Source organism: Bidens hawaiensis, unplaced genomic scaffold, assembly GCF_021521415.1.
Source record: "Bidens hawaiensis isolate Kalapana, Puna unplaced genomic scaffold, B.hawaiensis_p1.1 tig00016189_1, whole genome shotgun sequence".
NCBI classification, from domain to species: domain Eukaryota; kingdom Viridiplantae; phylum Streptophyta; class Magnoliopsida; order Asterales; family Asteraceae; genus Bidens; species Bidens hawaiensis.
The window spans coordinates 229,447-244,809 of record NW_027492473.1 but is presented as its reverse complement, the minus strand read 5'-3'; the positions used below and the strand labels follow the sequence as shown (position 1 = coordinate 244,809).

General features: G+C 38.5%; 2 protein-coding genes across 2 annotated transcripts; both read left to right on the top strand.

Annotated features, from left to right (window-relative positions):
• The first annotated feature begins 8,536 nt into the window (after nt 1-8,536).
• LOC143550794 (uncharacterized) lies at nt 8,537-9,238 on the top strand. The gene has a single exon (XM_077041384.1). The coding sequence runs from the start codon at nt 8,537-8,539 to the stop codon at nt 9,236-9,238; it is 702 nt and encodes a 233-aa protein (XP_076897499.1).
• Nucleotides 9,239-9,397: 159 nt separating this feature from the next.
• Nucleotides 9,398-14,006, top strand: LOC143550835 (putative receptor-like serine/threonine-protein kinase At4g34500). The gene is made up of 7 exons (XM_077041417.1): nt 9,398-10,283; nt 12,054-12,158; nt 12,262-12,384; nt 12,707-12,877; nt 13,077-13,206; nt 13,274-13,483; nt 13,562-14,006. Exons 1-7 carry the CDS (start codon nt 9,661-9,663, stop codon nt 13,673-13,675), a joined length of 1,476 nt encoding a protein of 491 aa, XP_076897532.1. The 5' UTR covers nt 9,398-9,660; the 3' UTR covers nt 13,676-14,006.
• Nucleotides 14,007-15,363: the final 1,357 nt, after the last annotated feature.

Genomic DNA, 15,363 nt, shown 5'->3' with positions numbered 1-15,363 from the left:
ATAAGGATACTTCTTTTTCATTTCTGACTCGAGTTCCCACGTATACTCGGGTCCTCGTCTTGAATCCTATTTTATTTTCACGAGCTTGAGTCGTTTGTGCTTGAGGAACTTGATCATGCTATCTTCTATATGAATTGGCTGTTCTACAAACTTAAGTTTCTCGTTGATCTTGACATCTTTCAATGGCATTGCAAGGGTTTAGTCGGCTAAACATTTGCGTAGGTTGGATATGTGAAACACATCGTGAATACCCTTCATTTCTTCGGGTAACTCTAGGCGGTAAGCAACCGGTCCTATTCGTTCGAGTATTTTGAATGGTCCGACAAATCGTGGACTCAGTTTTCCTTTCTTTCCAAATCTTACTACACCTTTCCAAGGCGATACTTTTAATAACACTTTGTCGCCTTCTTTGAATTCCAAAGGCTTGCGGCGAATGTCCGCATAGCTCTTTTGTCTATCTTTTGCCGTCTTTAATCGTTCACGGATCTGTATTATTTGGTCAGTAGTTCTTTGAACTATCTCGGGCCCTGACAACTGACTCTCACCTGTTTCTGACCAACATACAGGCGTCCCACACTTACGACCATACAATGCTTCAAACGGTGCTGCTTGGATACTCGTATGATAACTTTTGTTATACGAGAATTCCATCAGTGCGAGATGAGTGTCCCAACTTCCTCCTAAGTCGATGACACAAGCATGAAGCATATCTTCTAATGTTTGAATTGTGCGTTCACTTTGGCCATCAGTTTGGGGATGGTAAGCAGTACTTAGATTTAATCGAGTCCCCATAGCCTTTTGAAAACTTGACCAAACGTTTGAAGTAAAACGACTATCTCTATCGGATATGATGGATAGTGGCACACCATGTAAGGATATAATGTTTTCGACATATAAGTGTGCTAACTTATCCATACTAAATGTTTCTTGTATTGGAATGAAATGAGCAGACTTCGTAAGTCTATCTACAATAACCCAGATTGCATCATTTTGGCGTGAAGTTTTCGGTAAATTCATAATGAAGTCCATAGTTATCATATCCCATTTCCAGATCGGTATTTCCGGTTGTTGAAGTAATCCTAACGGCTTTTGGTGCTCGGCTTTCACTTTGGAACACGTCAGGCATTTGGCTACATATAATGCAACATCTTTCTTCATACCGATCCACCAGTAATCATCCTTTAAATTGTGATACATCTTATCACTACCTGGATGCATCGAGTATTTTGACTTGTGTGCTTTTTCGAGAATCTTATCTCTTAGATTTCCGACCATTGGTACCCAAATCCTTGTACCAAGTCTAAGAATTCATCACTTCCTTCAATCAATTGATCAATTGTGCCGTTTTCTTTTTCGGCCTTGATGTTTCCTTCTTCCAGTGCCAATTTTTGAGCTTCTTTGATTTGACTAGCTAAATCAACTTTAAGTTCCAATCTAAGAGCTCGTACTCTCTTTGGCTTCTCATGTTCTTTTCTACTTAAGGCGTCAGCCACTACGTTGGCTTTTCCTTCATGATATACGATCTCACAGTCGTAATCATTAAGTGTTTCCATCCAACGCCTTTGTCACATATTCAACTCCTTTTGATCAAATATATGCTTCAAGCTTTTGTGGTCAGTGTATACTGTGAACCTTACACCATACAAGTAATGTCGCCATAATTTCAACGCAAAAATTATATCACCTAATTCAAGATCGTGCGTAGTGTAATTCTTTTCATGAATTTTTAATTGTCTCGAAGCATAAGCAATCACTTTCTTTCCTTGCATCAAAACACATCTCATTCCCGTGTGCGAAGCATCACAGTAAATGTTAAAGTTTTCCAATCCTTTTGGTAAGGCCAGAATAGGTGCGTTGGTTAACTTTTGTTTGAGTGTTTCGAATGCTTCTTCTTGTTTCGGTCCCCATTCAAACTTAATTGCCTTGTGAGTGAAGTTAGTGGCACAGCTATTCGAGAGAAGTCTTGAATGAATCTTTGGTAATAACCGGCTAAGCCTAGAAAACTTTGAACTTGAGTCGGGGTCTTTGGTTTCTCCCATTTAGTTATAGCCTCAATCTTTGCTGGGTCTACTTGAATACCCTTCTCATTTATAACATGACCAAGAATTTGTACTTCGGATAACCAAAATTCACATTTCGAGAATTTGGCGTATAATTTCTCGTTCCTTAGGGTTTCAAGTATGATCCTAAGATGAACTTGATGATCGTCTTTGGATTTTGAGTAAACAAGAATGTCATCAATGAAAACGATAACAAACTTGTCCAAGTATGGCTTGCAAATTCGATTCATCATGTCCATAAAAGCTGCTGGAGCATTAGTGAGTCCGAAAGGCATAACGGTGAACTCATAATGTCCATATCGGGTTCTAAATGCTGTTTTAGGTATATCTTCTTCTTGTACCTTCAACTGATGGTAACCCGATCTTAGGTCAATCTTTGAAAAACAACTTGCTCCTTGGAGTTGATCAAACAAGTCGTCGATTCTTGGCAGTGGGTACTTATTCTTAATCGTGACCTTGTTTAGCTCTCGGTAGTCTATACACATTCTCATCGATCTATCCTTCTTCTTTATATACAGAATTGGAGCTCCCCACGGTGACGAACTTGGTCGTATAAATCTTTTTTCTAATAACTCGTCCAACTGTTTCTTCAGCTCTTTCATTTCCGTAGGTGCTAGAAGATAAGGTGATTTAGCAATTGGTGAAGTTCCTGGCATAAGGTCGATTTTAAATTCTACTTCTCTATCAGGCGGGGCTCCTGGTAGCTCATCAGGGAATACATCTTGAAATTCGGATACTATTGGTACTTCCTTCATCTTCTTTGGTTCGGGTTCCTTGGTTACATAGGCCATGAATGCAAGGCATCCTTTACCTATGCAATGACTTGCTTTGATCTTCGAAATGATTCCTACCTTTCCTCCTTCTTTGTCTCCAGTTATACGAATGGTTTTATTGTTAGACGTTCGGATATCAATGGCTCTATCGTTACATAAGGTACGGGCCTGATTAAACGATAACCAGTCCATACCTAATACTACATCAAAACCTGCTAATGTCATGGGTAACAATCGTACAGGTATGACGTGATTGGCTAAAGAAATTGTGGCGTTCTCTAAAGCCTTGGTTATTCTACTTACATTCCCATCAGTAGTTTCTACATCATAATGTTTATCTAGTTTAACTAAGGGCTCATTTAATAGAATACAAAATTTATAATCTATAAAACTTTGGTTTGCACCCGAGTCAAATAATCTGCTAGCATAAATATTATTTACAGGAAACGTACCGGTGATCACGTCCGGTATCTCTGCTGCTTTCTGGGTGTCTAGCATAAAGACACGAGCATTTCCTTTCTTGGCATCGGTCTTCGTACCGCTACCACTTGCACCAACTGTCACTATCGTTGGTTTCTTCTTTGAACACTCGTTGCTATAATGCCCCTTTTCACCACATATAAAACATTCTATTTTTTTTCTTGTGCAGTCGGCTTCAACATGACCAGGTCTCTTACAAAAATTACATGTGATCGGGTTGTTTGGTCGAAGACATCTCCCGAAGTGTCTCCTTCCACATGACTTGCAAATGGGACGATTATACTCAAACGGCCCTTACCTTTTCTTCTCTGTCTTTTTCACCGTTCCACCCACACTCACCTTTCCATCGTCCTTCTTTCTCTCATCTCGGTTCCTCAACATCCCATCCATTAAATACCCGGCCAACTCCATGGCTGATTCCGTCGAAGACGGCATGTGTGAACGTACTAAATCACGGATTTCTATTGGTAACCCTTAGATATAGCGCGTCACTTTATTAATTTCAGGAGTAACCAAATGTGGGACAATTCTACAATATTCAAGGAATTTAGTGTTATATTCCTTGAGATTGGTTCCCACAACCTTGTGGTTCCACAGCTTGGTTTGAATCTGATCCATTTCGTTGATCAGACAGAATTTCTTCAATACCATAGCCTTGAACGTTGCCCAGTCTAAGTTGTATAGGTTATCTCTACCCTTAACTTCAATTAGGGTATTCCACCACTCTAATGCCTCCCCTTTGAACATCTGGGAGGTATACATAAGAACTTTCTCTCTTTCAGTACACTTGCTTATCAATACAATTGATTCCATTTCCTCCAACCATCGGAGGGTATGAATTTCTCCTTTATCCCCGTGAAACTCTTTGGGGTTGTAGACTTTAAACACTTTGAAATCACAGCCTTCGTTTATTTTGATTTTCTTAGTTTTCTCACGAAGGTCATTTTCAGCAGTGGAGCTTGCATCACTCGTTTCTTTCTTTTTCGGTTCTTTCTCTTTCTTGCTTTCTTTCTTTTCTGATTCTTTCTTTGATTCTTTCTTAGATTCTCTTTTTGAAGTAGCAGTTTCACTTCTACTTTGACTTGTTCTTTTATTAGAATGTGAAGAAGTACGGCTTGGATCATTTTTCAATATTTCATAGATTGGGTTTACTGCTTCTTTAATTAGATCGCGAATACCGAGTACATAGTCCTTCGGTATCGCTTGAATGTTTTCCTTGATAGCTTTTTCTTGTAAAATTTCTTCGATTGTCTTTTCTTTATTATTTACTTGCATTTCTGGATTGGTGTTTGCTTTAGACATGCTGTTACATGAATAAAACAAGATTTAGGAAGGGCACACTTTATATTACATTATTTATTTTACAAGAAAAAGGATTACTACAACAGTACACAACTATGATTTCTAATCCTTAATCCATTTAGTAACAAGATTCTTCATCTTGTCACATTTCTTGGCTATTTTCCTTCCCATTTTCTTCTTATCCACAACCTCATTTCTCAGCTCGTCCATCACCGAGTTAGGCGGGTTTGGATATCCCGTTGGTGCAGATGCATCTGGAAAGAGATAAACATTTTCCTTTGGATAAAGATTCGGATTAGCCACGTATGCATGCATTTCTTCATCGGGGATGTTATTGGTGTAAAACTCTTCGATGAGATTTGCCTCCTCGCGAATCTCTTTTGCTTGTTGTGAAATTGAAGGTCTTGATCCTAAATATGAAGGGAAGTAAGGATATTGTTTTCCTCTTCTTCCTCGAGATTCTCCTTTTCTTCAGGATCTTCCTCCGATTCATAAGAGTTCTTGATTGGTGAATTAAACCTCTTTTTATAGGGTATGCTAACCCTCATTTTTGGTTTGTGACTGGGTTCTGCAGATGCTGGTGGGGTCTCGTATTGATAGTTTAATGGTGGTGATCCAAATTGCCATATCCTTTGATCAGAATGACAATTCATCCAGCTTGATGATTCCGATTTAGTTTCCTGTTTGATCTTGCTTTGCACTTCCTGTTCCTCGGAAGGATGGTAGGTTGGAATGTCGGAAGGATAGTACTGAGGAATGTTGTCAGTGGTGTCGTCAGAAATCTCTATTAGCATTTGCTGACTCCCTGGGAGATACACGGGTTGGCTCCCATATGGTAACACCGTATTGATTGGTTGATTGTGACTGAAAAAGCTAGTATAATAACTATTGCTACTTTCCATATCGGATGGATCGTAATTGATTGTCGGTTTTGATCGAATGGCTACTCGGTGTCTACGACCAAAGTAGTTGGTATAAGACATCTGCATTTTAGTTAAATTAGGGATATGAGGTTTATCAATCCTATTTTATCCCTACGAATAATAGTGATAATGGTTAAAGCTTAGGTACTAATGTTTAAATACCTAATTCGCTGAAACCGATGGCTCTGATACCAACCTGTCACACCCCGACTTAGGGCCTAGGCGTGTGACCACAAGTTGGTACCTGTTTTGTAAATATATAAGAGTTTATGGGTTAATTTTAGCGGAACACTTTAGGTTTGAATATAATATTAATATATTTTGTAAACTAATACTCGGTGTTTAATTCCCGAGTAGATTTTCAATGTAAATTAATATTATATTCAAACCTAAAGTCTTCCGCTAAAATTAACCCATAAACTCTGATATATTTACAAAACAGGTACCAACTTGTGGTCACACGCCTAGGTCCTAAGTCGGGGTGTGACAAAAAATTCCTGTTTGATCACGTCTGTGCTAGAGACTTTAATGATTTTCTGGACAACACAGGTCTTCGTGAGTATAGCTTAAAGGGCTCGAAGTTTACTTATTTGGTTAATAGACAGGGAGTTTGCAGATGAGCAGAATTGACAGGATTTTTGTATGTGATGGTATCTTCAACAAATGGCCTAGCGCTTGTGTGAGAACGCTCAGAAAAGTACACTCTGATCATGCTCCATTAGTTTTTAACTTTGATTGATACCAATTTTGGGCCAAAGCATTTAGGTGGTTTGACTCTTGGTTGGACAGAACAGGTTGTGATGAGTTGATCAACTCGGTCTTGCTTGAATGGTCTGATATGGATCCGCCCGATGTGAACTTGATAAAAAATTTAGAAAGGCTTTGGACTAAATTAAAAGGGTGGATTACGAATTGTAGAAACAAAGAAAAAGAAGATGAAAACCGGTTGATTAAAGAAAAGGAAGACATGGAAAGACTTATGGAAGAGAAAGAGCTGGATGAGACAGAGCTATGGGTTTGGGCAGAATGTAAAAAAAGTATTCAAGAGATTGAGAATTTTAGAAATCGTGATATGAGACAAAAGTCACGAGTGAAATGGGCTGCTCTTGGAGACGAAAACACAAGTTTTTTCCATAGTGTTGTAAATGGCCGCAAAGCTAGAAATGCGATACATGGGTTGGAGATTAGAGGTGAATGGATTTCCAAGCCGGCTTTAGTGAAGAAGGAGATGTTAAAATTCTTTCGATCTCATTTTCGGGAGAATATACCGGTTCGGCCTACCATTGATTGTGACGGGATGCAAAGTCTGAGCGCACAAGATGGGAATGATCTGACTGCCATTTTTTCCCTACAGGAAATCAAAGAAGCAGTCTTTGGTTGTGGCTCCAATAAGGCCCCTGGGCCTGACGGTTTCAATTTCAGCCTTTTTAAACATTTTTGGGGATGTTTTTTGCAGGAGATTTCCACCACATTTTGTCGTATTTTCATGCCACAGGATCTCTAAACGTGGGTTGCGGGTCGGCTTTCATTACTTTGATTCCAAAGGTTAAATCGCCTGTAGGTCTTAGAGACTACAGACCTATTACTTTGATTGGGGTTGTTAGTAAGGTTGTCTCCAAAGTCCTTGCTAACCGTCTTAAGAAGGTTATGGGTAAGTTAATCTCGGTGAATCAATCGGCTTTCCTTTCTGATCGCTTTATTTTGGATGGTCCGTTGGTAGTCAATGAAGTGGTGGAGTGGTTAAAAAGAAAGAAGAAAAAGGCGTTTATCCTAAAGATTGATTTTGAGAAGGCATACGACAACGTTAATTGGCGATTTTTTTTTGTCTTTGATGGCTCAAATGGGATTTCCTGAGTTATGGTGCAAGTGGATTAAAGGCGTCCTCGAGTCGGCCTTTGCCTCGGTGCTTGTCAATGGCTCACCCACTTTCCAATTCAAAAGTGAAAAAGGTCTTCGTCAAGGTGACCCGATTTCCCCATTTTTATTTCTTATCGTTATGGAGTGCCTTTCTTGGATGTTGAAAAAGGCAAGTTATATGGGTATTCTTAAAGGTATTATTTTTTCGGATGACAATGTGGGTTTTAAACCATCTTTTCTTTGCGGACGATGCCTTAATTATTGGGGAATGGTCCAAAGAGAATCTCCAAAACATGGCTCATGTCCTTAGAATTTTCTATCTCTGCTCAGGCCTCCGTATCAATATTCATAAGTCTAACTTATTCGGGATTAGTACGGAAGATGGGGAAGTGGATAGCATGCTGGATGTTTTGGGCTGTCAAAGAGGGGTTGTTTCTTTTGTGTATTTGGGGATTAAAGTCGGAGCAAAAATGACTAGAATCAACAATTGGAGTTTGGTGTTGGATGTCATCAAGAGCCGTTTAACCGGTTGGCAAGCGAAACACCTTTCTATGGGTGATCGTTTGATTCTTATTAAGTCTGTTTTAGAGAACTTACCCATTTATTACCTTTCTCTCTATAAAGCCCCTAAGGCGATCATAGAGAGTATTGAGGCGATTATGAGACGTTTTCTTGGGCGGGGTTGTAGTGTGGATAAAAAGATCAATTGGGTGGCTTGGGACATTATAACAACATCTAAGAAAACGGGCGGTCTTGGCTTATCAAAATTGGAAGACGTTAATGATGCGCTCCTCCTTAAATGGGCGTGGCGATTTAAGTCGGGAGGGAATTGTTTATGGAAGAAAGTTATTATTGGATGTCATGGTCTTGGTAGATCTTGGTTTTCGCTTCCTTGTACCACTTCTGCTAGTGGGTGCTGGAAACAAATAACTAAAATTTGTGGGAAAAATATTTGGAATGGTAATACTTTGGAGAGTTATTTCGAAGGTTTGTGGGAGATGGTTCTTCGATCAGATTTTGGGTTGATTCGTGGCTTTTTAAAGACCCTCTTCGATCTTTGTACCCACAGTTATATAGACTTGAGAAGCATAAGTGGGTTCTGATTGCGGATAGACTGAAGGTTGTGGATGGCGTTAAAAATATGCATTGGCAGTGGCGTTCGAACCCAACAACCGCTGCAGAAGTTGCAGAATTATTCAATCTTATGGAGGCCATTTATGAGTTCGAATGGAAAGGTGGTATAGATAAATGGAAATGGAAAGCTTGTTCAACCGGTGAGTTCTCTGTATCCAGCGTTAAAAAGCTGCTCGCTGCTGCCCCTAGTCCTATCAGTCAGGTTAAGATGCATTGGAAGGTTTGGACTCCTATGAAATGTAAGCTGTTGGTGTGTAGATCTATTATTAATCGGTTGCCGACCAAATATGAGTTGTCTAAATGCGGGGTGATCTTGCAAAACCATTTATGCGAGCTGTGTGATATGGATGTTGAAACGAATACGCACTTATTCACAGGGTGCTTTTTTACCGTTGAGGTTTGGAACCGGGTGGAGGCTTGGTGTCGTTTGCAACCTCTGGTTATCTTTGATGTTGCTGATTTGTTGCAGATCACAAGCTCCCAGCCTTTCTCTAAAACAGCCAAATATATTCTTCGTGGCATTATCTATGCTGTTATGTGGGCCATTTGGATTGAGCGTAACGATCGTATTTTCAAAGGCAAACGGCGGCGGCCGATTGAAGTGGTTGAGAGTATCAAGATGTCATCGTATTTTTGGTTTAAACATAGATCTAAGTTGAAAAGTTTACTTTGGGTTGATTGGTGTAAATATCTGTTAGACATGGTGTAATTTTCGGTTTGTGGCCCGGGGTCCTTTCTTTGAGGACGCTCGTGGTTGTTTTTAATGAAATTTACCTTGAAAAAAAATTTTTAATTTTTTTTAATCGTCGGAAAGCTAATTATCCCCACTTTAAAGCAGATCCAAACACAAAACACTGGTCAAAAGCGTCAAACACCGACTCAAGTATTCAGCATTTATTTATGTTCTTCTCACTTTCACTCACAGTGGCATTTTCGTAATACTTTGAAACCCCAGACCCAGTTCCTTCACAGGTAATAACTTGACTCTCGCCACGCTTTAACTTTTGTCATTACACTCTCCCTTTGAATGCTCCCCTTTCAACATTCATTCATTATTATTATTATTATTATTATTATTATTATTTCAAAATTTTACTTCCGATTCCGATCTCGCCGGAAAATCCAACAACAATGCCGGTTTCCGGCGAAACCACCGCCGTCAACATCCTCTCTTCCAAAACACCGATTCTAGGCCAAAAACTCTACGTCATCATCGCCGTCACAGCTGCAGGCTTAACAACGGCCGTTGCATTAATAATCATCTTCCTCATTTTCAAGCGTAGCTCAAAACGACGTCGTGTGCGTCTCGTTAAACAAAGCTCCGTACTGTTTCCGTTAGCGTCGGAAACGGTTACTCAAGAAACGAAATCTGCAGATCAAAATGAGAAAGCTGTGAGGACGTTAATGAGTATGTTTGAGTTAGATAGTGACGACGGAGATGAAAGTAAACCGATAATTAAAGATATTGAGTCAAAATTAGTTATTAATAATAATAATAGTTCTGGAAGTAATGAATCCGGTTCACGTTTGGTTTCCGGCACGGTATCCGGTTCCGGTACGAGCGACGGAGCGTCGTCGTCGGAGAATTTGAATAATATTGGGTGGGGGCGGTGGTTTAGTTTTACAGAGCTTGAATTTGCGACGAATAGATTTGATGCGGAGAATGTTATCGGAGAAGGTGGTTATGGTGTGGTGTATAGAGGTGTTTTGCATGATGGATTGACGGTGGCCGTGAAGAATCTTCTGGATAATCGGTGAGTTTTTTTTATTTATTATTTGAATGTTTTGTGCTTTTAATTTTGAAATATATTTGTTTTTTTTGAACGGCCAACTAAGTAACGCCGGGTACCCCGTACGCGGCCCCCATTGGCTAAAGATAGCCCGAGCCGGCCACTGGACGGCCCTAGCGGTCCACCTGTTGAGGGATTCACCGGATAAAACCCGACCCCCACGCCCGCCAAACAGCACGACGGCGTGGAGCCGGTAAAACCGAGTGAGATCAGGACTCGAACCCTGGCAAGCCAAGGTCATACTCATATCTTCCATATAAGTTGGTGGTAGTGAGGTTTGATCCCTACCTCTCACTCGTAAAGTGAGTAGCCACAACCAACTTATAAAATATATTTGTTAATTGCATGTTTAAGTGGTTTGATTTTGTTTGTAAATTTAATATGGTGAAATGAGAGTAGAGGTTAATTTAGATCTGAGATCACGTAGTCGCCGACGTACTGGTTTTAGTTTTTTTTTTTCTTTTTTTACTTTGCAGAGAAAGTTATTGGTTACTTCATTACTCTGCTTGTCTCAAGGAAAACTTTGATTTTATCGATAAATTTTTGGCATTAAAATTGTTATATTAAATTGTTATATTAATTGTTATATGTTCAAACTACTCAACCGTCGTCATGACACCGTACCCCATGATGCGCGGTGCCTAGATGGAATCCGTAAACCCTCGCCCCTGTCGGTTTCAAACCTGAGATTAAAGCTCTGATTCGTCCCTTCACCCAAATGTCCTTCGAACTGGCCCGAACCTACGTCTCCACTCTGAGAGGGCATGTTTCTTACCACTAGACCAATTATATTAAATAAGCTTTTTTCTCATAACCTGTTAATGGTAAATTTACGGGTTATTTGCCGACGGGGCGGTTGGAACAGGAAATGGTTTTATAACCGAGCTAGTTGAGTACTCTTGAACGACCTTCGTTTGGACCCGGTGGTTATTGGTAGGATCTGTTGAATTATTTTTTCTTTAAATTTTAGTAACTTTTAACACAAACCAAGCTATATCTGGATAATGGGTAAGCGAGCAACAAACATTTACTAGTTACAACTACATTTGTTATTGGGCGTTTGATATTTTGTTTATTTTAGACTTCATGGTTGTTGATACAGTCTATCCACACCAAAAGAAAAAGTAAAGTACCAAAGTATAAAGAAGTTACATCTTTTGTTTTAGTTAGATATATGTACACTTTTTATATAGGTCGGATTAGGGAACCCGTAAGGTAGTCGGTTCAATTATAATATCATTGCATGAATATAATAATGTTACAATATTTTTCAAATTCAATTCACCAAGTAACAATAAATGATAGTATATATTGATAGTCAACCCTTTATTAATATAGTACACATTCATGAAGCAATACATGATTAATTAATATAATAAATTATAAACAGCATTTGGTGAGTAAATTAGTAACCTCGAGAGCATCAAATGTCAGATTAGAATCCATCTAGTTGCAGCAATCTCTTGGAGACTGGTATCAATGAAGGTTTTAAAATTTGTCGGCAGGATTTCAAGCAATTTATTTGAAAATGGCCTGATTTAATTATTTAATTTCATAAACCAATTAAATTTAGTTATTTATTTAGAAACTTATAAAATGAACAAAAACTGTTGTATGATCAATCCAATTTACCCAAAGACTGACTGAATGACCGATTGATTTGATCTGTATTAAAAACTTATCTCCTTTGGACCCAACATTTAGTGACGAAATAAATATGGATTGAATGTGTAGGGGTCAGGCTGAGAAGGAATTCAAAGTTGAGGTTGAAGCCATTGGCAAAGCAAGGCATAAAAACCTTGTTGGTTTAATTGGATTTTGTGCAGAAGGTGCTAAGAGGTATTCTTGCTCTTTTTGTTTTTTTAACTACTTCCAACATTATATAATGCAATATATTTATATTCATATATGCTTAACATTGAACACCCCCTTACCAATACAGGATGCTTGTGTATGAGTACATTGACAACGGGAATTTGGAACAATGGTTGCATGGAGACGTGGGATCTACCAGCCCTTTGACCTGGGACATCCGAATGAATATTGCTGTCGGGACTGCAAAAGCGTATGCTCACATTTTCTTCTTACCTTGATCTTACAAAGGGTCATGGTTTTTGCTCATTATATTTTTTTTTTGCTAAGATACATGTCAGGTTGACCAGAAAACACGTTTAGCCTATTTTATAACCTTTTGTTTATAACTCTTAAGTGTGTTCGATATGATGACAAAAACTATTTCATTACAAAATCAGTACATATATCTTTTGCATAAAATGATTTATGAGATTTTATTGTTAAAATCCATAAGTTTCACCCGCTATAGATAAATATTTAAATACAAAGTCAATCCCTTCTAACATATCCGTTATATCTCATTTTCTGTTTAGATTGGGGTATTTACACGAAGGCTTGGAACCAAAAGTTGTTCATCGTGATATTAAATCAAGCAATATTCTTCTGGACAAAAAATGGAACGCAAAAGTTGCTGATTTTGGACTCGCCAAGTTACTTGAATCTGAGAAAAGCTACGTGACTACACGTGTAATGGGAACATTTGGGTTAGTTTTTCTCTTGCATTTTCGATTTGTACCAAAGGTTTAGCCCTCTATCAGAGGTCTCATGTTTAGATCCAGCTTTCACTGGTTTCTACCTTTAACCCGTTGAAGACCACTTGTACGGTCCCATTTATTAGCAGGGTATTGGTTATAAGAAGTTTTAGCCAAGTAACAAAATTCTTATCTCCAATGTTATCTGTAGATATGTGTCGCCTGACTATGCAAGCACGGGGATGCTTAACGAGGGAAGCGATGTTTATAGCTTTGGAGTTTTACTTATGGAAATAATTACCGGAAGGAGCCCAGTTGATTACTCTAGACCACCCGGAGAGGTAAAAATTCGAATTTATTGACCTTTACCTCACCTACATGACATAAAATTACCACCAATTTTTTTAGATGAACCTGGTTGACTGGTTTAGAGGAATGGTGGCGAGCCGACTAGGGGACGAGTTACTAGACCCGAAGATCGATCAACGACCTTCTTCACGAGCTTTAAAACGAGCATTATTAGTGTGTCTTCGGTGTATAGATATGGATGCAAGTAAGCGTCCAAAAATGAGCCAGATTGTACACATGCTCGAGGCAGATGATTTCCCTTTCCGCACAGTAAGTACGTCACTCCTTTGTGTAGAAATCAAATCAAATATCGAGATTTTAGTGTTTCGAGTTGTTTATAAATTGCAGGAATCGCGTCCACGTGTTCCTAAAGACACAAATATGCGCCGACTAGAGGCGTCTGCTGTCAGTAAGGTTGCTTTACCAATGGGTGGCGATGAAGATAGATCAAATTGGAGATGATTATATGTATACGTGGGCGGTGATACATAAGTTATCAGTATCTTTTTCTCTAGACATGAATGGTTTGTAGTTCCTGTTATTGAACTAAGACAACAATGCTGTAAGTATTAATATGTAAATATGGTTGGTTACTTTGTATCTTGTACTAGAACTTCATTGTTTTGTTAATTAAAAGTCATTTGAATTTATCATATAGCAAGATTTTTTATTAATCAAATGCCAATGCTATAAGTGATAATATGCATCTGCTCGTCGTGGATCGATGTGGCACAAGAGTGGTTATGTATATAAGTAGAGTTGTCATAACGTGTCATACATGGCATAAGACACGACATGATAACTATTCGTCTAATTTTTTTTTCCGAACACGAACTTGTTTCAAGCAAGGTTAACACCAAACAACCTGTTTAGGACACAATAATAACACATAAAACGAAAAATTCCTGAAGTACCACCCATACTTTTTCATATTTGGCAGCACATTTTTTTTAATTAAAAATGTAAACGATACATATTTAAGACACGAAACCAGCTAAACCCAAACCCAAACATGTTAGTATTCGTTTTGTGTCATGTTAGCTCTGTATATAATCATATATGTGAGTTCTTTCTTATATTAAGCATGTTTAGAATGATTAATATACGTTTGAATTTTTGTTTTTGGGTAGGGGATAAGGAAGTGGTAAACCGAAGGTGTCGCTTAATTTTCATCGATGCACTTTAGTACTCTATCATACGCTTCATTCACATCTAAATGACACATACTTGATGTGGAGAAGGCTGTTGAGAAATGTCAAGCTTCTCTTATTAAAAAACGAACCATAAATTTGCTCGAGGAGTTGGGCTTTGTATCTATCGTAGTATCTAGGGCTGTTCACGAGCCGAGCCGAACCGAGCGAAGGCTTGCTCATTGCTTGGCTCGTTTACAACCGAACCGACCGAACGGCTGAACTTCGAACCGAGCGAAAACCGAAACGAGCCAAAATCGAATCGAGTATTTTTCGATCGAACATCGAGCGATTTCGAGCATTATTTATTTCTTTTTCACTTTAAAATTTTCAATAAGAAACCAATTTGAAGGATATAAATAATATATTTTATAAATAAATTAGTAGTTTTTAGATACATGTAATAGATTGTAAAGTTTTATTGAAAATAAGTTTGAAATGAGATATAATGATCGTGTAAACAAACTTCTAGCATTCTAAGAACTTGAAGCGAACAAATAAAACTATAAAATTGACGAAATAGGAAGAATTTAAAGGGGTAAAAATAATTGTAAGCTTATATTTATATGTTTTGTCTATATATTCTATATATTTGTTCATATATAATTATATATAAAATAAATTAAAAATATTCGAGCCGAACCGAACCGAACAGACCTTTGCTCGTTGCTTGGCTCGTTTACAAACCGAACCGAGCAAAGCGGCTCATTTTCAATCGAGCGAAAAACAAGCGGGCATTTTCCGAGCGAGCGACGAGTGGTTTAGACGGCCCTGTTACTATCTATATATACACACGGTAAGCCTCATACTGTACATAATTGAGATTATTGCTTATGAGAATCTGGCCCACTAATAAGAGTCAGCCCAATCAATTTGTTGGACTTGGGTTGCACTTACTAAAGGCCACCAAAAACCCCACCTTCAAGGCCCAACTACCAACCAGCCCAAAAGAAGAAGAAA